Below are 26,662 nucleotides of genomic sequence, written 5' to 3'. Positions count from 1 at the left end.
TCGAAAATTTGGGCTGCCACTTGACACTCTTTGTTTGGTCTAGTTTATTGTCCAGTGAAGAATGGGGACTGTATCTCTGGTACTCTGGGGTCACTTTGTTAAAATCTCTTAGCAGAGAAAGAGAGAGAAGTAAGTATCCCTTCGCAGACAGCCTATTGGGAGCATCAGACCCTCCTCAAGGGGGACCGAGATTTACAGAGCAAAGTCCCTTTGTGGGGGACGTATCACAAGATAATCTAGTCCTGAGGAGGACCATTGTTTTTGTACCTAGACCAGACACGTGTTTCGACACTATTGTGTCTCATCAGTGGTCAGGTGGTACTGATAGCGAGAGTTGTCAACCCATGGTATCCAACTAAGAAGCAAACCACTCTCTGAATGGTAGCTTCTGTTGGCATGGGAGACTACCCTCATCTGACAACCCCAAGGGGATATCTGTGAAGGGAAACACTTTGATTTAAGGCCAAAGTGTGGAATTGATATTTATTAAGAAAGAATTTAGAAATTTAGACAAGTTTTAACCAAGAAATTAGGTTAAAACAAGGGAATTTTGAAAAAGCCTAAAGGGAGGTAGCTCTGTACCAGCCTGCAGATCCAGAAATGGATACGCGAACAAGTTAGATCTAATTTTGAAAAGGTTAAACAGGAAAAGCGGTCAACTTTTCACTGCTGTTCAACACAGGACTTGGTAAAGAAGAAGTTTTCTGCAAAACTTGTTCAATTGGATCGCTTGAAAGGCGATGCAACGTTCACGGTGACCACATTATAAAACATCAGAAATTGTGAAAGAAACAATTGAAAGTCAGCAGAGACTTTCTTCCGAGATTTGTTAAAATCTCTTAGCAGAGAAAGAGAGAGAAATAAGTATCCCTTCACAGAGAGCCTATTGGGAGCATCAGACCCCCCTCTATCTATATATACCGAGCAACAAAAGAAACGCAAATTCTCTTCAGAAATAAGTATAAGTTGCATTTAAAAATTGATTGGATAAAGTACCTGACATTGAAACGAATCGAAATAAGGGTGAGATGTTCTTCTAACACTGTACTTTGGCATGGCGTCGTATTTTGTTGTCCTGGGCAACGCAAGCTTCACCAGAAGGTCATTATGGCGTATGACCCCCACTGGTGTTGGTGAGAGTCTCACATCGGCGCCTCGTAAACTGGATGCGTTAGTCGATACCATTTCCCGACCAGGGCCAAGAATGTGGAAACACACAGATCCAAAAGTGTGGTTGAGGCCGATTACACCCCACACCATCACGTTTAGTCCACCCTGCGCATTGTGTTCCGTGATGCAGCATTCAACATAACGCTTACCTCTTCTTCTCCGCGCTCTCACAAGCTCAGTAACATGAGTAATGCAGCGAGGGTCATCATATCAGTAAAACAAGTGTTTTGTTCTTGCCACCAGTTCCAGTTATGTGATTCTAGGCCAATTGCTGGCACTCCACGCCATGTCTTCGAAGAAGGACTTGTCCTCTAGCCAGACAGTAGTTTTGGAGGTCTCGCGCAGTCATTCTTCATCGCGCTGTCTGGCCACTGATGGCACTCTGGTGGTTCCCAATGATGTTCCTGGCAGTGTCAGTGGCTGTATGGAATCGATTTCGAATACGTTGTCGCAGGATCTGGCGATCTTGTCTTATTGAGGTACCGCAAGGTATATTCCACTGCGTTGCGTAACTGCAGTGCTTCCAGTGTCAGCAAAACACTGCTGAAGGTGATAGACTGTTGACATGTGCATGTTTAAAGCATCTGCCCCCGCCTCTGTGTCTCCCTCAGCTTTAAATCGACCCGCTGCTCTCTGGCGTTTTGCTGGTGTCAATCTTGGCATCCTGGCTGTTTCAAAAGTAAGACCGACAGCAAGCGTGCCATGGTCTCTTTTGATTGCTAATGCATCAGTGAATACATAGCACACACCAGTTTTCTCACGTGAAACCTGCTTGTCCCGTGTGTTGAGACAGTCGCAGCACGGACATACTTACACAACAGCTTCATTAAGCATGCCAGCATAACACGTTGTTGGTTTGATAATCCTAACTCTCAAATCATTGGAGATGTTTTCAATAAAAAAAATGCAGAATATTTTCGCGTTTCTTTTGTTGCTCGGTATACATACCTTGGTTTTCTAACCAACTTCACATCTTTTCTCTGGAAGGTAATACAGGCAGAACTCTTACGCGACGCCATCGGTGATTAATAAAGACGTATACTATTCTTCACCAGTTGTCTTTGTCTGGTTCGTTTTGACGTTCAACTGTCCATTGTCAATAGAAGGAGCAAAGAGCAGGATCAGAAGTATGTAGAAAATGAGCAAAGGATGTGATGTAGACGTAGGTTGTGTCATGTCTTGTCTCCATGCACAAAAACACTCCATAAATGTCTGTTTTGTACTATTTATTCTACAGCACCCGGCGAAAGAAACGCAACGCATTCGCGCCCACTGTTGCAATTGCAAGTGATTGTTCGTCATTTTTAAATTGTCGTAACATATGAACCAGATAAGGTACATAAAAGAGGAAGACGGATTCGTGGAGGATATTTTACTGGCTGTACGATTAGTGCATATTATTTCATCGTTTTCTTTTTTTTACCTTTTCATAAACTGTGTTATACAGGGTAGGGGTCAAACGAGTCGTGATTGAAGGCGAACAATTAAGTCACTTTGACATGCTACAAAAATCGTAAAACTGCATATTTTACAACCAGGTAAAGACAGTTGTGGAGGAAATTCATCCCTCAACAGGATCATGTCATTAGAATTATTTGCCAAAGCGTAACATAATTACAAAAATGAACATAAATCACTTAGACGGTGTTAAAAAGAGTCGTTTGGGAAAAAGCTCCTTCGCACGGAATCGACGTTATGGTTTGTTTTAAAATCAGATGCTTTTTGTGACCAAGTGTCTGTTCTACACAAACATGCTATAGTTAGAAAACAAATCCTGCGCTTTTTTTCTTCTTTTTTTTTTAAGCAATGACCTGTTAGCGTTGTGATTCGTAAGAAAGTACTATCAGAGACTATAGAGTATACAGAGACGCGTCATCCTTCTTTGCGCTGCGGTGCGAAAGTGAGACCGGACAGCCAGCGCGCGGGAAAAGAGCCACTCCCTGCCGCACAAGGAAGTTCGCGTATAGCGGCTGCTGTCGGCTGTGTTTATATCACGTTTATATTAACATACTGTCTGTTCTGTCCGGCTGACAGTGCTGCAAAAAGTAACTGAACGAAAAAATATGTTTGTTTGTGAACATCCTTTTTAAATGACCATAAAAACACCGCAGAAAATGGTGTAGATTAAAATTAAATCAAATTTACTTAGGCGGCAATACCCGCTGCATCGCTGTAGTTATGCAAACATGATTCAAGTCAGTGTCTTTTCACGAACTAACCGTCGTTATTTTTGTGTGTTTTAGTCAAATACAAATACATACTGTATACATGGTCACTTAAGCCTGAGAAAATATGTCAGGAATAAATCGTTAACGAAATAGTTCCCGGTCAAATCAGTAACTAAGGCATTTAGTCAACTTGGCGTCGTCCCAGCAACTCTAAAGTGAAATGGGTAGTCAATTGCACGGTGCTAAGAAATTATCATGTAAGGAAAACTGTAAAATACAGCAACGTAAACAACATTATTGTGACCAAGCTGACTTTAATTAAAGCATCTTGATCGATCGATGATTGTCTTATTTCTTATCGGTTCAGTGCTTCTTTCTTGTTCAGAAAGCTCTCTCTCTCTCTCTCTCTCTCTCTTTCTCTCTCTCTCTCTCTCTCTCTCTCTCTTTATTTTTTTCCTAGTCATAGTTATAGTAAAATAGTTTAGTCCCTCTTTAGGGCGAGGGCCAGATGCAAAAAAGCATATCTATGCTTATTCTTGTCACCCTCGAAAAATAAAGATTTGTCATTGTCATTGTCTCTCTCTCTCTCTCTCTCTCTCTCTCTCGCTCTCTCTCTGAGTCAGTTACACACACACACACACACACGCACGCACGCACGCACGCACACACACACACACACACACGCACACATACACATACACACACACACACACACACACACACACACACACACACACACACACACACACACACACACACACACACACACACACACATGAATTGAGATGAATTAACGAGGTACGGACCGACTGGATGACACTTTGAACAGCATCGTCACAAGTATTCTAGTTTGAGAAGTTTTCGACTTTTGCGGCGCTTGGACGAAGAATAGAATCAATTGTTCAGTTGTCCTTCAAAGCAAAATTAAGCCTGATGTTAATTAAACAACAGCGCAATCACATTGTTGAGCTTGTGTACAGTGTGTGTTTTCTCTGTTCTTGTAGAATACACGCAGTTCGACGCTATACTTTTTACTGATTTTGCGACATTTAACGAGAGAAAAAAACCAAAAAAACAATCCTCACTTGCTCTCTTCCTCAGGAAATTTGAACATCCTGAAGCCTTTGGCATGTGAGTTTGAGCAATTGATGGCCAAAGACCATGCCCCGCTGTGTTTTCTTTTTGGTGCGGCCATGGTTGTGCTGCACGATATCGCTACTGCTGTGGAAAGGGAAAGTAGGTTTTTACATGTTTCCGCGTGGTGGCGCCACAGGGCTTCCTGTTTCAATTTTCAGCGCCGAATGAAGCGTCTCTGTGTACTCTACAGTCTCTGGTACTATGAAGCCAAACGCATAAGTCCCCCCTCCCTTAACACATTCATACATACTCATAAACACAAAAGCACACACAGACACATAGATATACACTTACACATAAATAAACAGACAAACGAACAAACAAAGTCCCTATTTGAAGATCGCTGTCCCAAACTGTGATGATGTAACGCTTTGGCGCATAATTCTTATCAAATGATCATGTTGAGAAATGAATTTCCTCCACATTTGTCTTGACCTGGTTGAAAAATATGCATTTTTACGAATTGTGTAGCGTGCCGAAGTGACACGTTTGCCTGAAGCCTGAAGGCTTAGCCCAAACAACCCTTTTTAACACTGTCTAAGTGATTTATGTTCATTTTTGTAATTATGTTACGCTTTGGCGAATCACTCAAATTAAATGATCATGTTGAGAGATACATTTCCTTCACAACTGTCTTAACCTAGTTGAAAAATATGCATTTTTAAGAATTTTGTAGCGTGTCGAAGTGACACGTTTGCCTGCAATCACGACTCGCTTGACCCCTACCCTACCCTGTATAACACAGTTTATGAAAAGGTAAAAAGATAAAATGATTTAATAATATGCACTAATCGTACAGCCAGTAAAATATCCTCCACGAATCTGTCTTCCTTTTTGATGTACCTTATCTGGTTTATATGTATTAAACAACAATTTGAAAATGACGAAATATCACATGCAACAGTGGGCGCGAATGAGTTGCGTTTCTTTCGCCGGGTACTGTACAGCTTATTCTGTTCTGTGTGTGTTGAGTTTTTAGCAGCTTAGGGTGTCCAACTGATGTTCCGTTCTCTATATTCACCTGACCTGGACCCTTACGACGTCAGCCTCTTATACATGTCAAGAAATAAAACAGAGAAACCCGTTATAAGAACTCAGATTTCGCTACTCGAGAGTTAGCGAGGGTCATAGAGGGTTTCCAAAAACACTAGTGCTGACGTGTTTGAAAGGTATTTTTTACAAAATATCAAAGAAAATCGCACCTCAGGAATGATTCTTTGAGAAAAGTGCGTAATCACGTTAATGGTGAGCTGTACGATTACATGATTATTCAAGGACTTTCTGAACAGCCTACGTAGCTCAAACGTTCTGTAAAAATGTGCTGGATTTTCCCGGGAGTTTTGCGTGTAAAGTATAGATAGAAATGTAAGACAGTATTCCAGAAAGATGTATTCTAGTGAAAATACAGTCTCTAAGGTGATATTTATCTCAGAGCCTGCAATGTCAGACACACTCAGCTTTTGCTGAAATTAATCATTATGAAATGGTTAATTAGTGTCCTATCTTATAAGGTGGACATTCTTATATTTCAGGTGGAATTAGATATCTCAGTCCTCTGGAAGTTGTTGAAAGGTTCACGCATGCCACATTTCAAAAGACATTATCCGGTCTTTGTATGTAAAGTCTTTTTTTTGTTGATCACCCTAACCCCAACATCCAGATTAACTTTGCTCGGAATAGAGGGACCAGGCATAAAATAGTCATACTATTTTGGAGAACAGAGATAGAACGAACATTTCAGAGAATGATCTGTATTTTGTCAAGAAATGAATATAATGTGTTTGGTTGATCGGCCTTTTCGCATTTACAGCACAGAGGCACGGCAGAAATACTTTCAAGTGATATTGTGACAATTTCTTTCTCCATTGAGCCATTTAATACATCGGATTGATCACATTTGAGCCCCGCAAGTAACTATTACTTTAAATGTCGAAAAATGACAAATCTATAGAATAGCTCACATAATAAGATAAGGACAGAGAGCCAGAAGGTGGATATTTTCGCACAGAAACAAAATTTACCAAGTGGCCAAACATCGCTTTTTGTATTAAGGAACTGATACTGCACGATTATTTTGTTCGAGAGTAACTCACCTAGAACCATACTCAGTGACATTAATTGACTCGATGTACGTCACGCAGTCGCTTTCAAATTGAACATTAACCGCTACCTGCACTTGTAGTGCTTCAACGGAACATTTTGAATAGTGAACAAACTTGTCAGCAGTACTAGGTTTAAACACAATTTTATTCAGAATTTCTTCACGTGAAACATTTCAAAACATACAAGTAGGACACGCACTCAAGCAAATGCTTATATTACGTGACCAGAACAATACTAAATTACACACGTTTTCATAATGGTGGACATAACCAAAAACAAACCAGAAGAACAAATTGAAAGAATGGGGATGGGGAACTATGATAGGAACAGTTGAATCTACAGCAGTACTTGAACTAGTCTTTGGTTGACTCGAAATGAGCTGGATAGGTGACTGTAAACAGACAAGAGCTTTGACGACCAAAATGTTTCCCCCTTGAATTGTTTTATTTTTTCAAAGATGCTGTTTTTGGAGTTTTAATTGTACATTTTTTATAACAAATACCTTGAAACTATTTTATTTGTTGAGCGAGTGTTCGTTTATCATTTAAATAGCATTTCGTCACTTATATTAAGAAAATAATGAAGGAAGGCGACAAATCGTGTTTGTCGATAAAGTCATACTCTTTTTGCATCCATTCTTGGACAACTACGAAAACGAGACTCGGTTACCATGGAATACGCTCCGGTAACCATGGAATACGCAGCGTATTCAACTACTTCAGCTAACATAGACAAAGCAGCAGGTCAACGGATATATATATAAACTGAACACAATAACAAAAATATCACATCTTCAACACAATACTAAATGTTCGCCCCGAAGGGCTTCATCAAGGAGTCATAGACCAAGTGTCTATGGTTACATCACAAGTTTATTAATAGAACATAGCACGTCACATAAAGACGTCATATTACCGTCTTTGAGAATATATAATTTTTTTAATCTCTACCAGACGCAACGAAACTACGGAGAGTAAAGGGATGGCCTATATGCATGTCGCTGGGGGTATGCAGTGGCTTGGGTGGTGAACGACTGTACCAAAGGCATTGCACTTCTACTTAATTGATATAATATGCACCCATGCACACACGTCGTGTAATATAGACGTGGTCTAGCTTATGCTTAGTGCATTTTGTGATTATGGTGGCTCTGCATGTAACAATGAAGGAAATAGATCAATTCAAAGTTATGTAGTTCGAATACACAAGGCTACGTCACGCGCATGACTTGCATGTTACAGTTTTCATAAAATTTTAATTTGAGAACTTTAGCGCCGCTGTCACGAACTGAAAACTCTGCTGAACAATCCTTCTCAATGCTGTCAATGTGCATGCGCCAATCTTGGACTTAAAAAATGTGACCCTTGGACCGAACGAACCGTGAGTTAGGAAAAGGGTTAGGATTAGGGTTAGGGTAAGGTTGTTCACGACCTGATTAATCTCCCCATGTTAGCGCATGCGCATTGACTGCATTGAGAGGGATTGTTCAGGCAGAGTTTTCAGTTCGTGACACCGCATGCAATGGGCGATTTATTTTTTCCAAAGAGTGCTGAACCTAAAAAGGTCCATTTTGTTATTTTGGCGACTGCTACCCGGTTTTCGACCTTGGGGGGTCTCATCAGGTAGTCTCTCAACTTGAAGTGGGGAGGAATTCTCAAACTCTTATGCAAAAGAGAAAAACCCATTTCTGTATTAGGCTCTCTGCATGAAAGAGAATCTTCGTCTGATCCCCCTGTGTTTATCCGTGAAGAGCAAAAAGGGAAGCATCAGCAGGTACTCTTTCTTGTTAGAGCAAACGCGTCGTTTTCTGTTGCTGTATTTTGTTCTAGTAAAGGTTGAGATGTTTTAAGAAGTTATAATTATGATTCTTTTTTCCAACAGCTGAATACCATGTAGAGCCAACAGTCATAAGCCTGCTGAGAGTTGTCACGTCCTGTGCAATTGTCACCCTTGTGATCATCGTGATCATCGTGATCATCGTGGTATCCGTGGTATGCGTCCGCTTCATAAAGAAAGAAAAAAAGTGGGTTTTTTCTCCATCATACATGATGATGTATTGCAGTTTTGATGTTTTTATCATGAATTCAAACATTAACTTTCGAGTTTGTAGCGTACACTTGTTGTTGGTTTGTGTAAGGTCAAATATTCAAATGAGAGTGAGTTTGATGTTAACGAGCAACAGCATCATAACGTAGCTACAATATACAACTACTTGTACATGTCAGGGTTCGACACTAGCGGGGGCGGGGGGCGGAACGCCCCAGAGTTTTGTGTTCCGCCCCAAACATTGCCGAAGCTTGGGGCCCACTCCGCCCCAGGATAAATTCCAACAATGACAAACCGAAAATTCTAATGCCAGCAGAGCCAATCACTAAAAATCGCCAGTCAAAGTCGTCACTGAAATTTGCGTTACGATCAATGCCGCAGTCAAGAAAAAAACACATTCAAATCGTCGAAGGACAATGTCGTAAGGGAAATAACTCCCAGATTGCGCTCTTTAGCGTGAGAGATAAGTATCGCCTTCAAATGCCAAACGCAAAATGTGGCGACACATCCCTGGTGTAAAAAGACATGGCAATGAAGATGAAGAACAGGGTGGAGAGAAACGAAAAAAGGAAACCGATGCAGCCAAAAGCGCGAAGCGCTGTCGTAATTTCAATGTCAAATGGTTGAAAGAATTTCCCTGGCTTCAGTACGATGAAGAAAAACAGACAATGCATTGCCGCACGTGAATACTGAGAGTGGGCCCCAGATTTTTTTTTTCCGCCCCAGCAATTTCCATCTCTGGGGCCAGTGTGGCCCCAGGCCAAATAAGTTAGTGTCGACCCCTGCATGTACTGTATTGCTCTAACTTGTTCAACAATGTAAATGAAACAGTATGGTTGATAATCATCCTGGCATTCGACACAGGTGCGCAGATGGGCACACACATCCGCACATGTTGACCAATGCATTCTGATGTGTATTTGTAATGTATAGAGTCAAAGGTTATCGAAAATCAGTTGTTCGAGCCTCCATCTTCTAATGTATACGCATACACTGTTGGGCGTGGTAAATGACGGGGGTTCTCAAAGTCATTTCAATTCATGATCAAGACATTCACTCCTTTTTCAAGTTGCTGATAGGCAAAGTGATGTAGTTTGAGGTTCTTTTGTTATACAATGTCCAACTTTGCCCTACCACCTTTTGGCAAAGGCATATACGTATATACAACACTTGCGAACGTTTTATGCATGACATGCATTATTTATTGGAAAAATTGTTGATTTTTTTAAGCAGAGGAAGCAATGATCTTCGTGATCCTGCTGGCACTCCTCTCAGAGTCTCTGACTCAGCCAATGGGAGCGTGTAAAGCTGGCAGCTTCAGTCGTGGGGAAACTGCTTCTGTGACTTGCTACTTTCACGAAGACGTAGGGAAAAGTCTGTACCACGTCTATGTCACATTAAGTCCCTTCGATTCTTCGAATGAAGTTATAGGTATGTATGTGAAGGTTTGCTCCCTCTTAATGTGTGTGTGTGTGTGTGTGTGTGTGTGTGTGTGTGTGTGTGTGTGTGTGTGTGTGTGTGTGTGTGTTGGTGTGTGTGAGTATGTATGTGTGTGTGTGTGTGTGTGTGTGTGTGTGTGTGTGTGTGTGTGTGTGATATGTTATGTTTTACAGTTTAAATGCGCATTCATTCGTATGTTAACAGTTCGGCTCATCAACTCAGATATGGCCAGGATTTTTTATGAGATAAGATCATCTTTTTACTTGGTCACACACCAACATTGAACAGCCTGTGTGCTCTCTGTGCACAGTGGTAATTGTTTGATGAATTATTTAATTCATACACAAATTCAAATTCACCACAGCAAGCAGTCATGTTGACTGTCCAAGTTGCGAGATGGTCTCATCCCATGTAAAACCTGGACAGATATGAGATGGCGAGCCAAACTGTTTACACGGGAAGGAATGTGGATTTAAGAAAGCAGTAAGGATGGATATATGCTAATAGGGTTAATGAGATGTGAAAGAGAAAGGGTTTTTATTTTAAATACAAATGTAGGTATGCAAACAACTTTGATTCTGTCTTACAACCTTAATAACTATTACAACAATCTAGTTACTCATACAATCACAATTCAAGTTCAAATAATCAAAATAGCCATCGTTTTCTTTTTAAAACAGGCCCCTGCGTGTTAGTTACACTCGACTCCACTTAGCTCGACCCCGCTTAGCTCGTCCGCCGTTTAGCTCGTCGCCATATTTTTTCCCCGGGCTGACGTCCTTCTTTGTATCTGTAAAATTAAGCTGGTTAGCTCGTCCGCCGGTTAGCTCGTCCGCCGCTTTGCTCGACCAAACTTTCCAGTCCCAAGGCATGGTGTGACGTCATTTACGCCGGATAGCTCGTCATAACGACATTGTGTCGTCAGCGATGACGTCTTCTGACAGGATGACAGTAACAAAAGAACGTTCCATAAACTGCCAGACTTTTCGAATTGAATGTCAAAGAAGAAAACATGCGCTGTTTATCTGATTTTGCTACTTTGTTTCAATTTTCTCCCACTTATTAGTAGGTACAATGTACACACAAAACTTTCTTTGTATGACTAATTAGAATAATGTTTGGACAATGACACCTGTCAATCATTTCTGGCATCCATCTGTCACTCAGTCCTAGACAAATGCCAATCGTTGGGTTGTCTCACAACGCAGAAAAGATGCAAATCCCAAGAAATGTGCTTTCTGTTTCATGGTTTACATATCTCTCTCTCTCTCTCTCTCTCTCTCTCTCTCTCTCTCTTCTGCCTATCTCTCTGTTATTTTCATAGTAACACATGTTACAAACCCAATATGCGAAACGAATATAAACTCTATCAACATCTTACCGAGTCTATGAACAGAAATTCGTCATTTGACCATTGCACATCATAGCTCCTACTCCATGGTGATGAAAGGATTACTTCTGGTTTGTAGACACGGTAAAATGTCATGTTGTGAACAAAGGGCTATTCGAGGATGATCTACTAGATTGATAGTTATCTCAGAACCTGATACACCCGTTTACAAGTGTTTATGTGCTTTTAATATTGGTCTGGACGAATTCGCCGGATAGCTCGTCGCAGCATATCCCCCAGGGAAATTGGACTCCGTTTACCTCGTCCGCTGCTTAGCTCGTCGGCCGGTTAGCTCGTCGCGAATTTTTCGGTCCCGAGAGGGACGAGCTAAGCGGAGACTGCCTTTCCCATGAGCGGTGGACTGACGATGCTACGAGTATACGGTCTTGCTGAAAAATGGCAGCTACTTGACTAAATATTGTATTTTCGCCTTACGCGACTTGTTACATTTGTGATGGGGTGGAAGGAAGAGGATAATATTCGATCGTTGCCTCTTGATGTAGTAGTTGGGTGAATGTAGTCACCTAGTAGAAGTAAACCCCGAAGTTCAGGAGTACACCATGTGGGTGCCTCTTTAGTGTCTTGCACTGAACGAACATCACTTGCTCTCGTAATGGACTTTCACTCACATGTAGAGAATGATAGACAAGAGTTCACTGGCACAGACCGACGAGTCACTTGATGCAACATGAAACTCTGGGAAACCATGTCTGTCGATTCACATTTCTCTTTATTTTCTATTCTTCTCTTCTCCTCACCAATCCAGCTCCCAGCCCGAAGACCGGGAGGCCACACCAATAGTACAATGCAATCTACATCAGTATGTCTCCATGATAACAAAGTACAAAACGAGTACGTCCTCTCTCTCCGAGATAGTTCTCCGTTCTCTCAAAATCTCAAATGTTATCATGTAAATGGGGATGGGTGGCGTCAAAAGCCACCAATCAAGAGTTAGCTAACAAAACTGACATCACTTCTCATTGGTCAGTAAAGACAAGAAAAGGGGGGGGGGGGTAAGAGACTAAAACCTCCAAGCCACCTGGCATCTTCTATAATCTACCCTGTCAAAAGAAATGACACCCACTTGACAAAACGCCAAGTCCAACTCGGGTAGACAGGCTGTCGGCACATTGCATAACGACCACCTGGGGCCCAAGGTACCCCGGCGTCTTTCTCTGGGAGGGCGGCTTGACGTCAAAGGAAAACATCGGTGGACACAGCCGACTGAGCGAGTTTACGACCGCCAGGTGTCAGAGCATATACAAATTTAACTTACACAAGACAGGAATGACATAAAATCATTATAACGAATTAGTAGCCAGTTTAGCACTTGGCTACATCTCCCCCAAGCTTTTAACAATCAGCGTCCGCGCTGATTAAAGAACGGATAAGAAATAAGGTCGACGTCACTACAGTGGAAAGACCTGAGGTCGACGTTGAGTTAAAGCGGGACAAACGAAAGTCTATGAAGTGCGATATGCAAGACAACTTAGATCAATCAAAACCACTTGAGTTAAAGAAGAGAGGGAGGTAAAGGCTGTGTTTAAGACGTATTTTAGGTGAAAAACGTAACAGTTACAAAATGGACAGATTCACTAATGAATGACGTAGTTACCTGACACTGTTAAAATGATACATCATGTACAATACACCTGACACAATGCAATGACATCCAACATTACAAATGATCTGTACCAAGCCTATTTAAAGGTAACAAGGTAAATCATAACTTAGTTTACGCTTAAGAGAGCAATTAAGAAAGTGATGATACAGGGCCTTATTTGAAGGTCAGCAAGTATTCACTAAATTACTTTCAACCCTAGGTGGCAATTACCATCAGATTTGTAGTATCTGCTTGTGCCAAAAAAAAAATCTTACGAATACGAATACGAATACGAATACTTTATTATCTCATACAGAGAAATTTCAGTGTGGTGCACATTAAAATACAAAACAAATAATAAGACAACAGATAAAAAAATCTTTCAATAAGCGCAAACATCCGCCAACACATTCCACTCAAAGCATCATGACAAATAATCGCAACAATCAATATCAATCATACCAATGCAAGAAACATGGCATAGCATACATGAAAATGAACATGATCAAACATCAACAAATTAAACGGCAACAAAACACCCGGCAGTAAACACACCTGCGAGTCTCTTCGTGGACGCAACACTTGCGTCACTTCACTGCCGCGAACACCGAGGAAAGTCTTATGTAATACCACATGGCTAACGTCACCAGCCCAAGTCTGTATCCGTCAAGTCCGATATGACGTGTCACACTAGCTAAGAATGGGATTGCACACGCTACAGCCACTCGAGTACAGTATATACACTGGATGAGTCCTGTAGGCTCTCTACACCGTCATACTCAGTACGTTGAATAAGGGCTATAGTCACACTCACCAAATGGGCACCACACAGTTCCATCACGGTCACACAACCGCAAAATAACACTTCGTCGATATTACGAGATAATCACTTAGATGAAATAACGTAGGTAACACGTCGGAATCAGGAAACAGCACACGGGTAAACAAACAGGAATCGCCGATCGAAGACAGCAAACAGGACAGGATCTGCTTGAGTGTAGACCTAGGAACAGACAGGAACCGCCGATGCAAAACAAGTTGAAGACAGGCATGGTCCGCAGGAACAGGTAGAAGCAGACTATGTTGACCATGGTTGAATATCTTCCAGGCAGACGTCAGGATTCCGGTGTCGGTCGCACCAGCAAGATTTACCGTACTCCATGATGGAAAACGAGTCACAAGAAAAGTCCATTCTGTGCAAAACACGATCTTTGCACGCAGCGCCATTTGTAGTGGAGGAGTGGAAAGGGTAGTAGATACACGAAGCCCAAGTCCAAGCGTCTTGTTTCAACTGTTTATTCAAGAAAACAATGCAAGGAAACGTAGAGGCCGAAGGCGAAACCCGTAGACAGCAAAGTGTTCAGCTGCTAGGAGCGAATGCATGCTTATGCGAGAAAATGAAAGTTTTACGCCCTCACGGCAAAGCCATTAGGGGCATGTTACACGGGAAATCCCGGCTTTGTATGAAAATAAAAAATAAAAATGCGGGGGGGGGGGGGGGGGGGGATGTAGACAGCTGGCTGCCGGCTGCTAGAGGAGACCTGAAATGGGCTAGGGACCGGGTTGGGTCGTCTTGGGTCAGTGCTGAAATGGTTACTTTTTTGGCTGTTGGCCGAACGGACACCCGGGCTTCATATTTTTGCATGCATGTATTCGTGTTTCCAAGGCCTGAGGCTTTCGCTGTGACCCTGGGATCTTTATCGTGCGCATGTGTATGCGTGCACACGGGGGTGTTCGGACACCGAGGAGAGTCTGCACAAAGTTGACTCTGGGACACACATCCCGCGCCGAACTTGGGGGTTGAACCCACGCTGATAGTAACAACCGGTTTTAAAGCCAGCGCCTCTACCGACTGGGCAAGCTCCCCCCCCCAAATTTGTTGGGGTCAAGAAGTTCCATGGAGGGCGGGGGGTATGGAGTATCACATAGTGTTTTGCTCAGAACATTCCCACCCATGCAGAGCCGCGCTATGGGTACGCATTACCGTGAAGCTGGCAGTCAGTGCTACCAAATGTCGTCTGTGTCTACCACTCGGTGGTGACTTAATGTGGGTCTATGTAAGCAGATGCCAGCGCAAGCTATCTGATGCAGAGTCAGGAGGCGGTTTGGTACAAGAGAACCTTAGAGGCCACAGCCTCGGCCGTCTAAGGGATCTGTGTGTCTGGAGGCACATTTGGTTTCTGAGGTTCAAGCGGAGCTGTTGCCTCTGCTCCCAAGTTCCCGTGTCTGGAGGCGTTTTTTGGTATGGTAGCAAACCTGTAGGTTGGGGCCTCTGCCTTTCAGGATGCCAGGACTACAAAATGTGTGTCTTGGGACACATTTAGCTTAAGATTCCAGAAGTGGATCTGTGCTGTGCTGGGTCTGCTGCAAGCACACTAGAACCAGCTCGCAACAGTTGAGGTGAACAAATTGGTGACCAAGACCATCATCGGTTTCTCTCCGAGTGATGGGTGTGGGCGGAGAAAGTCTCCCAGACTGAGAGCATTCTCCCTTCTGTAGCGGATGAGACTAGACATCTCTTCCTTGAGAGTGTCACAACCTTCAAACACGTGTGTGAGGTGTCCAGTCTTGCCACACTGACAGACTACCTTGTCCCAGTAGATGCGGCTGCTGACCGTGCGCAAGCGACGCAACAGGCTCATGGGTCTCGGGGGGAGTGGGAGGTGGTGCCCTTTCCTATTGTAGGGGAGGTGTATCCATCCTCTCTCTTCACATGTTTGTGACAGTGTCTGCTCTCTTTCCTCTCTTTTTAGCTTGGCTAGCAGCAGTTTGGCTTCCTGGCAGGAGAGCCGAATGTCTGTCACTGGCATGGTTGACATAGCCGCTGCTTTTGCTGCTCTGTCCGCCATTTCATTTCCCCGGATTCCTGTGTGGGATGGCAGCCACATGAGGGAAAAGTCTGTTCCTTTTGTCATAATTTGGTGGGCTAAGAAATGAATTTCAGTTTGCATCTCTCCTCTGTTCTTGGTGCCATGTGCAAGTGCTTGCAACGAGGATTTTGAGTCCGTAAGGATGACCACCCCCAGGGGTGGGGTTGGCAGATCGTTTATCAGTGTGCAGGCCATGTAGATAGCAAATAACTCTGCAGAGAAGATGCTGATCCCCTTGTTTAGCTTGTATTTTCGTGTTATATCAAGTCCAGGAATCGACAAGGCACACCCAGGCTCCCCTGACTGCAGGATCAAACCATCTGTGAAGACCTGTAGGTGATCTTTTCTTTTGCAACTGTGGCTAGCAGCAATGGGTCTTCTGCCTTTTTGAGGCCGTCTCCATAGTCCATGATCAGATTTGGGGCTTCAAGCAGCCATGGAGGGTAAGGAAGAGTACCACCTGTAACCAGCTTTTCCTTGGACAGGCCAATCTGTTCCCATATGCCCTTCACATGGTTGTATATTGGGAGCACTGTTTGGTATGTATGAGTCTTGGATTCAAGAGCTTTGTATTGCATGTGGTCGGTATCTCCCATGTCTGGGGTAAATACTTCCACTGCCGTGTTTGGGACACAGTGTATTCTAACAGCCAGCTGTGCACATCTGAGGTGGCATTCCTCTTTCAGTGGCAGCCATCCCACTTCCTGGTAAAGTAGAGTGGAGACTGCCGATCTGGGGACCCCCAGCGCCACTTTGAGAGCGGCTCTTTCTACTCTTTCAAGCTTTACCCACTGACTGTCAGGAGCTGCAAAGAAAGCCTCTTGGCCATAGCTGAGGCGCGACCGAACAAGGGCACGGACAAGATGGATCAATGGTTTTCCGGCTGCCCACGACTCTCTGCTCAGAACCTTTATCAGGTTAGCATGCTTCTGCTGGTGTCCGGCTTATACTTATAGCCCCGGCGCGGACTGCACAGAAAGCACCGTCCGGCGGTGATGAAAATCGGACTGAATACGGCCAGAAACACGGAATCTGTGTTTCTTACACTTGCTTTACCCTACGTTATTTAAACAAATACATAACCAATCCTAACAAACAATACATCAAATTACAGCTACGACCTTTAGCTTTCCATTGCAAAAGATCACATTTCGTAAAAACTTATATATTTATTTAGTAGGATGCAAAAACAATGGTCCTAGTGAAGGCACTGAACCAACTTCAGCGCGGAAAATTACAAAACTCTCTAAACTGGAATAATGGACAAACTCATAAATCATACAGATAAAAAGAAGAACCCTAGACAAACATCATGATATGCGTTACTTGGGGGAAAATTATACATTGACTTAGTACGAAGCGGTAAAGTCCGAAAGTAAATGGAATCGGCTAAATTCCTGCGCGAGTACCTGTCTGCATAAATTAGCAATCTTTGCAGAGGAACCAAGCATCACTCATTACAACCAAATCCTTATAAACAAACTAAAATCATATGCAACATAGGTACGGGATATGTAATAGTGATACAAAAATGACAAAACAATGATTGAAAAGACAAAGATGAGTTTGTGAGAATCAATTTCTCTCGACGATGCATGAAAACCGGTCAAGGTCAGAGTGACGCTTTGGTCAGTTCGAAGCATTATCGTAAATAACACAATAATATGCAGCCATCCAGCCTAATCAGTGACTTCTATGCAAACCTAAATATAATTAGGATCGTATCAAAGATAAAAGGGACTTTGAAAGATAGAAGTTAGGTAGATATATAAAGAAAGGTATTTTATTAGAATTTGCGCCGGCAATGGTGCGCGCGCAGCATCGTATCGTCTGCTATGGGGTGGGTGATCCCGTTTGTACTGTACACAAGGCTGTTTCGCTATGCGATGATTAGAGTGTTTAGGGTAGCGAAGTGCACTTGGCTACAAGTTATTCAAAGAAAAGAGGAGTTTTTGTGCGAAAGTTTGATCGAATCTTATTCACTCAACCAGTCAACCTGCGCAGGCGATCGATTAATGCGCGGTTGTATAGTTCCGTGCAAATCATTCCATTTTTGAAAACACTTCTTGTTAGTTTCCCTGTTTTGGACTAAAATCAAGTACACAGATATGCTGTTATTCTGCTGTGGCGGTAAAGGCAGATATTGTGTGTTCTGTTTATGTTTTGGTATCGCTTAGGATAATGTTCTTTCGTCAAATGGGACTAGCAGACGAACTTTTGCACCCGTGTTCCAACGTTCATTACTGTATGAAGTTCAGTTTTCTGGGGGAAAAAAAGAAAGAAACCGCTTTATGTTGTTTAAATTGATGAGATGTGTGCATTTGGTTGCGTGTGATCTGTTTATAAAATGAAATATTGTTGAAAACTGACCGTCGGATTGCAGTCAGTGTTGTCGAAGAAACTGAGTGACAAGAAGGGGAACTACTCTTGTCGCTAGACAAAGTATGAGTTACTTACCTTGGGAATTTGTTTGTGATGAACGTTTGTGCACGGCAGATCTAGATTCAGAAAACAACCGAACTCATGGATTTTATATGGAGATTCATGTGTTCAGGCCTGTAGTTGTTAATTTAAATGCGGTATGTTTGTATTGTTTGCTCCAGAGATGTATACTTCGTACATTAGAGCGTTCGGAACTTTTCAGTCGCAAAAAGTAGTACCGAAACAGAATAACTTCTCAACCCATTGCGCTATCGAGGAGGCTGTTGCTGGGTCGTTATTTGTTTGGTTGCTGGGTCATTATCGAAAAATAACTAGCTCTACAAGTTTACAGAGGTAAAGAAGCAGAGGGGGGAATAAAGGATGCTCTCAAGACGTGAGTGTTTAAACGAAAGGGAGTTTGCACTGCATGTAAAAGCCAGACAGTGTCTGTGACCAGAAACTGATGGTGTACGGAAAGCTGAGTGTGCCTTTAAGGCACCGACTTTTTTTTACTCGATAACTGTATGTTTTCGAAAAGCTTAATGTCTATAGATTCCAATGAGACCGATCGTCAGCATGGCACCTTGCAGCAGCCATGCGCAATTTTAGGTAAAAGCAGACCCACTAAATACAAACAAAAAAATGCTTCATCGAAACAGTACTTATCTCAAAAACAGTACATTGCACGTATAAATATCACTTCTGATCCAGTAGCAAGCCAGATACTGTACAAGAAACACAAATCGGTATTTCGTTACAACGTCTTGCACGCGTACCCGTGGTTTCTTATTTCTGGTGTTGCCTAACGTCCTTTTATTTTGTCCTTTTAATTGATTTTGTAGTTTTAATGAGAGCGTTCTGTAAAGTACATCTCTACAAAACGTATGCGAGATATAGTACAATTTACCTGACTTTAAGTTGCCGCCAGCTGTTAACAGTTTTCTTTTTAACAGTACAATTGTCTTGCCTTATAACAGATATACCCCCTAAATTAGGAGAAAAACAAATTGTCAGAAACATTCATTTGACAAAGCATAATTACACTAAAATATACTTTCTGCACTTTTAAATAGAAGGATAGCTGGGATGTTCCTAGAATCACTAACTTAATTGCAACAAAGCAATTCAAACGAATTATATTCAGGACAGTCACACATAGAGCAGTACGTTTTGCACAAATTAGGCTATTAGTGTCATACCCTTAGTTTTTGGACATATGGTTATTTTCCTTGTTTTAGCAAAGTATGTTACAAAAAAAGCGTCGATTGATAGAAATGAGGCTACATTTTTCTTTGGCAGTTATTTTACCTTCCATTTGATGAAATTAAGGCCGGTTCACAAACCTGTCATAAACGTGAATGAGAACTTACAGTGATTCCTCTCTTTTTACTGCAAATTAGCCTATATTGATTTATGACTATAACATGTATTTCCGACCACTTCACGTCACAGAAAATCAGTGAATCAGTGTTTATAATAACCTGACGTCCGCTTACCTTGTTGATTAATATCATAATTGTCCTAAAAAGTGTTCTCATATCTCATACTTTTGTTTATTGTGAATCTGAAACTGTGTTTCAACATTTAAATTTCTGTCAAATGTGTGTGTTTGTTTGTTTGTTTGTGTCAATCAATCAATCAATCAATATGAGGCTTATATCGCGCGTATTCCGTGGGTACAGTTCTAAGCGCAGGGATTTATTTTATTTTTATTTTTGTGTGTATGTGTGTGTCAGGGGGTGTCAGTGTCAGTGTGTGTGTGTGTTTGTGTCCACATAAAGGTGTGGCGACTATCTGGTGTGTTTTGCACGGAGATTTACATTTTGAAACAGATTATGTCCGCATATAGTACAATCAGTGATTCCGCAACTTATCATTTGAATTTGAAAGTCCATATTTCTGTGCAAAACTACACAATGTATGCAAATGCAGGACATGAGTACCTTGTCAAACACGTCTGGGTTGATCTCCTTCCCTACGTTCTCTTCATCCTCAGTGCAATCAGAAGAAATGTGCGCAGGTTACGCCCGCATCGATTCGCCTCATCAGTTTCAAAGGCTTCACAGTTCCCTGAAAGTGATAGATCTGTAACATCAAATACAACCAAGCATGCATACAAATTACAATTATTCAAAATTACGCACACAAGCAACCTGACCATTGTATTCAATTTGTCCATGATATTAAGGGCACACAACTTGGCTATCTGGAACTCTCTTAATATAAAAGATTGGATTTACATGGGTTATGTGACCACCGCCTAAATAAGGGTACCCCCAAAAATCAAATTGATAAAAATGAAAGGTATCAAAAGTTCAAATGTCAACGAAAATGCATAATAGGCATAACTTGGCAACTTTTGCTTATGATGAGAACATCAAATTGATTATCTATTCGGAACAAGGTGTTTTATTGTCATATCGTACATATTTCTATAGTGTTGTGCCATTGTTCTTGATCACATGAGCGGTAAAAAACCGAGGGTTTCTACATCAACTTCAAAGCTAACACCAAGTCAAACTTGAAAGGGTATCATATCAGAAAGCACTAAAATTTCAGCAATGACTTGGTGGATTGCTTTTAAACTTTCAGCATCATATACAAGACGTACTTTGTGTCAACTTTTGTATCGTTATAACAAGAACATTTGTTTACATATAATGTGGCCTACTCACTCTAAGTCACCCCCCCCACCCCCTCAGTCTTTTAGAGACTTATGGAAATCATGTATGATAGGCAGGACTAATTATCATGCCTTGAACAATCTCTTTCTCCTTGCCTTTTATTCAAAGTTCTTTTAACCTGTCCAAAATCATGTGGGTGGCGAGCATGGTTTCCTTTCATTCAATCAACAGATAGATCTAGATCTGTCACAATCCAGTTACAGCAAGATTTGAAAGTATGCAGCATTTCAGCACTTCAGCCGATTAAAAACAGACCGGAAGGGACAAATAAATGATACTAGTTTGCAAATATTACTCAAATAAGTTTGCCATTTCAACTCTTGATCAATGGTAACACTCTATGTTCCCTAACTTGCTGCACTTGAGTTGAACCAACTGACAGTTGTAATAGTAAAGGACTTTAATTGGTGTTTTTGTCTCGTGGTTATCACCATACTCTTTGTTTTAATCGGATGAATGATCATTGCATTAGAAACGCACCACTCCGTGATTTCATCCACACTTGTTTGAAAAGAAGAGTTGACGGATTCCAAAGATATTTGACTGGTGTGAACAGAAGAGTCATCCGCGAAGAACTCACATCTAACTTTTTCATCGGACACATGAAGGGGTAAATCATTTGTATAAATACAGAACAAAATAGGTCCTAATACAGACCCTTGAGGAACATCACTCCTGACAAACTCGTTTGACGAAGTTTTACAGTTAATGGATACATACTGTTTCCGTTTTGAAAGATACGATTCAAAAAGGGCACAGGCGGAGTCGTCTTTTGAATAGCACTTTAATTTCTTTAGTAGAAGTGAGTGATCTACTGGGTCAAAGGCTTTCTTAAAGTCCAGAAACAACTTTAAGGCGGTGGTGGCAGGAATGCTTAGAGCGGAATCTAGACTGAAAAGGATGAAATAGATTCATTTGATTTGTTCCATATATGCCTGTAGGTGTTTTTGTATGTGCTTTTCTAAGGGTTCAGATAGAACAGGTAAGAGGGAAATAGGTCTAAAGTTGTTTGGGTCTGTAAGATCCTTATTTTTTGGAAGTGGTAATACCTTTGCACACTTTAAAATAGAAGGGAACATGTTTTGTTGTATGCTTAGGTTATAAACATAAGTTAGGGAATCGACAATGTAAGGTAAAGCAAGTTTTAGAAACTTGACTGGAATCTTGTCTTATTCTCCATTTGTTCTATCAGTTTTCCTACTTCGTGCACTGAGATTAGAGGAATAGAAAACGTGTCAGTTTGAGTCAACTTTTGTCCACAGAATGTTTTTAATTTTTCAAAACAATCATCCGTATCAAGGGCATCATTTTGATTGAGACAAGATTTTAGGTTGTCTGCTAGCAAAATGAAGTGTTTGTTAAAATCACTTGGAGATATTTGTGAATGAGAATTGGTGGATCCCTTCCTAGATTTATCAAGAATTTCATTCACTACATGTCCTTTTTTCTTCAATAATCAGTTTATTAAAATATTCTGACTTTGCTTGTCTCACTGTGTCCAAAACTTTATTTTTTTGCAGTTTATACTCTGTTTTCATGTTGCACTCTTTAAAATAATCACGCATCGCCATAGCCTCGATAATGTCTGAGGTTAACCAAGGGGGGAGCTGGGGATGTTTCAGTCTATGCTGACGTAGTGGTGCGTGTTTATCAATTATCGAACACAAAATATCGTTACAAATATTGCAAGCGCCCTCTGCGTCGCTGCAATTGAATACGCTATAAAATGGGGCTTGGTTAAAGGCACAGTAAGCCTCCCGTAAACCATCACAGAGCTCCCCGAGCGTCTACATACAGTACAAGCATACTTCCATTTGAACGCTCACCGAACGGGAACATCCTGGCTGCTTTCTGTCGAACGTTTTCAAAGAATTTATTTTCGTGGACTTGGTGCTGTTAAACAAGGGCGCCTCGATTTGGTGCTGGACGGCTGTTGTGAATATTCAACTTACCGGAAATCACGCCCGGACAGTAAGCCTCCCGTAAACCATCACAGATACTGTCAGGCTTTTACACACAGTACAAACACCCTTCCTTCTTCTTCTTTTGCGTTCGATGTTGCATTATCGTGGAAGCGTAGACAGCCGATTTTCTCCCCACGCCAAGTTGGCTGCTGTCTTCCGTCTTCGGTGGTTGAGGTTCTTACTCAGGGTTGCCTCCTCCCCAAGAGTAGCTGCCTTGCTGGGCTGTCGAGTCCACTCTACCCGGGTTTGACGTCGAAGTTTTCCTTCTCGTAGCCTTTGCCTTTCCCAAGGCGCACACAAGGCAGTGCGGGTTTTGAGATCGGAGTTGTCCTTCTCCTAGATGAGCGACCATCCAAGGTTAACGAGCCCCATCTGCCCGAAGCAGCTGGTTTTAAGGCGCCAGTGACCCGCCTGCATCCCTTCTCCTGTTAGTCGAAGACAGGGCCCGCCACGTGAAGGCCAGGAGCTGGATTTGACTGTCAGAGGTGTTTGGAGACACGAAGCCATATGGAGCATTTCTTGGGAAGTAGGCGCTTATCTCTACTTCCACCCCGGCATAACAGTCCTTGGGCCCCAAACACCCTTCCATCTGAACGCTCACCAAACGGGAACATCCTAGGTGCCCTACGTAAAGAGCGAGCAATTTTTAAAGAATTAATTTTGCAGATTGTCAAAAATGAGTTACTTCCCTTGGACCGTGGTGCGTTTTTGCGCTAGACCTAACTTTTAAAATCTAAATAATAAATTGACAGCTTGTTACACAAACATTCTTTAATCATAAAAGAATTCTTTTTTCATCAAGACAAGATCAGTACAATTCGAAGTTTTGAAAGTTTGAAAAAAGACTGAAAAGCCCGGAAGCAGGATCACGCAAGGGTCGTAGCAGACGACGGTTTATGTTTTTATCGCCGTTCCTCTCTGCAGTCAAAAGCCATCGCTAGAGTTCTTGTGAACCACAGCCGTTTGTTTCGTGCATAAAAACGTGCTATTGTAGATAAGCTCACATCGAGTCGCATTCAAATGACTAACTGGCGACTACATTGTGAAAAAGGGAAACTGGATCACACGGGTTCACGATGGCTCAGGGGTAAGATAAACCACGCAAAAATAAATTCTTTGAAAATTGTTCGCTCTTTACGGAGGGCACCAAGGATATGCCTAACCTGTGAAATCATTGTTGAATTTTGCCTAATTTGTGAAATTTTATGATTTAGGCTGCCTATTGCATAAATTAGGCAGCCTAAGTCGTAAAATTAGGCAAAGTTTCGATTTAAGCACGATCGACTACTGTACAATTTAAGCAAAAATGTGTCAAATAAATTCTAAGGTCTAACTGTTTTACAAATTAGTCAGTCTGTTTGAACCCAAAATCATCCGCGTGCGTGCGCGCCTCTCACTGCGTTGCGGGTGACAACATAAAAAAAATCAAGTTTGTGAACACTACTAACTACTTGTGAACAGTACTAACTGTGATACAAGTGAGATAATAATCACACTGAAGCATTTCAGATAAACTTTCTCAGTCACTACTTCACACCAGCACCTAACTGTCAGTGTTAAGCCAAATCCAGCCATGGAAACTAAAAGGTCACAATTTCGTATTCGTTTGAAGTACAGCTCTAGAAGAACTCGGTCCACAGAATTCAACTGAAAATGATGCAGAGGTGGAAGGTGCAGTTGGAGGGGCCGCCACTTCAAGTACAGCTCCAGAAGATCATGCAAGCATCTTGACGCAGTGCAGACAAGATGCACGTGAAGGACAAGAAAAAAGCCGTGCTGAAATGCTGCGAACAACAAGAGCCAAGCTGGTTCCACTGCTGCAAAACGACGGCGTGCTGGTTCCAGTCAGCGAGTTTGATCGTGGGCGCCTTGATTGCAGAAACGTGCCTGGGGTGGTCCTGAAGGTTCACAACGACCTGTACCAAGTTGGCACCAAGCATGGCATCATAAACACTATGCTCTCCCGCAATCTAATTATCGAGGCCGATTTCCAAATTGTCACTGCTGACCAAGTGAAGGACACTGTCCTACCAATGAGAACCATCGACAGCTTCATTCAAGGCATGGAGGACAAGGGTTCAAAAAATGTTCTTGCAATGGGAAGTGTGATACAGCCAGATGCACTTGCAAGAAAGCCAAAAACCACTGCCATAGTCACTGCCACCCAAACAATTCATCTTGCAAGAACAAGAGCAAGTAAGCTCAGAAAATCGAGTTGAACTGGAACGTCGTGGGTTTCCCTTTTTTGACCCCAGTCCAAACTGGGATAATGTTTACCTTTTGTAAACTTTAAATGTTTGTAAATGAGGTAGAGGGGTATTTTTGTTTTGCTTTTGTAAAATTTGTTTATTATAATTAGTCATGTAAATGGTACATATGATAGCAGTATGTTTAAATTTTAAGTTTCATTATTGTTACTGGCGTTCAAACAGACTGACTAATTTGTAAAACAGTTAGACCTTAGAATTGATTTGACACATTAGGCAAGGATTTTGCCTATTCTGTAGACATTGTTGCCTAAATTGTACAGCAGTCGTGCCTAAATCGAAACTTTGCCTAATTTCACAACTTAGGCTGCCTAATTTATGCAATAGGCAGCCTAAATAATAAAATTTCACAAATTAGGCAAAATTCAACATTGATTTCACAGGTTAGGCACAGCCGTTGCCTATTTCACGAATTAGGCAAGAGACTACCTAATTCAAGAACGTAGGCACTTTCAGGATCTAGGCACGACATATACATGAATAAGCATTACAATACAGGAAACAGACAAGGGAGCATATTCACAAAAGAGAACATACGTTGAACAATTACAGAACACAGGGGATGGGGGCGGGGAGGTCGTGGCTTGGTGGTCGCGGTATCAAGAATATATAAGAAAAGGAAACAATAACCGTAAACATGAAAATGTGTACAAGGTGTTGCTTCCTGTCGTGCAGACACATTCATCAATATGTCTTATCAATATGTATCTAAGGATTACATCAATAAAATTTATCCAACGAATTTCGGATAACTGCGGTATATTTTTCACAAATGAATCTTTGCTTAATATTTCTGCTAAATGTCTGAAAATGAGGGATTGGTTTGATCATTTTGGAAATGGAAATGTGTTATTTGGCACAGATTACTAACACATCAAGCACTCTATCAGTAACTACATTGCTCGACACTCCAAACAGAATCAGTTCTTTGGAAATGTTTACCTTGCAGCTTGTCACAATGGGGTAATTTCACCTGTAACGAATATACAAATTCTATCCAAAAGGTATGTACTTTATCACACACCTAAAACATATGTACAAGGATTTCTTCATCTCTACCGCAAAATGTACATAATGACGTATCCACAATGTTTCTCAAAAATATAAACCGTTCCGTCGGCCAAATTCTGTACAATAATCGGAACTGCAAACCAAAAACATTGAACAAATTCAACCGACAGACCATCAAGGCCCGGTGCTGTTCCATTATTGAGTTGTTTAAGGGCTCCTGTCGCTTCATCAACTGTTATCAGACCCTCACATTCTTCCACATCCTTATCTCGCAACTTCAACATTTTGTAAAAACACATCAACTTTCTTTGGCAAACCATGGGATGTTATTTTCTTGTTTTACAAACGTTCAAAATAATCTTTCTGAGCCTGTAAAATCTTAAACAGA

General features: G+C 41.7%; 1 protein-coding gene across 2 annotated transcripts in view; it reads left to right on the top strand.

Moving 5' to 3' along the window:
- The window catches only part of LOC138979717 (uncharacterized), a 141,960-nt gene that overhangs the window by 21,818 nt on the left and 93,480 nt on the right, over positions 1-26,662 (top strand). For both annotated transcript variants that reach the window (XM_070352452.1, XM_070352451.1), the window contains exons 2-3: positions 8,460-8,601; positions 9,858-10,055. In XM_070352452.1, the coding sequence (XP_070208553.1) occupies positions 9,866-10,055 (190 nt within the window). In that variant the 5' untranslated portion in view covers positions 8,460-8,601; positions 9,858-9,865. The remainder of the gene's footprint in view (positions 1-8,459; positions 8,602-9,857; positions 10,056-26,662) is intronic.

The sequence above is a fragment of the Littorina saxatilis genome, linkage group LG11 (genome assembly GCF_037325665.1).
Source record: "Littorina saxatilis isolate snail1 linkage group LG11, US_GU_Lsax_2.0, whole genome shotgun sequence".
Lineage (NCBI taxonomy): Eukaryota > Metazoa > Mollusca > Gastropoda > Littorinimorpha > Littorinidae > Littorina > Littorina saxatilis.
The sequence above is the reverse complement of the archived record's forward strand: the minus strand, read 5'-3'. Positions and strand labels throughout refer to the sequence as shown.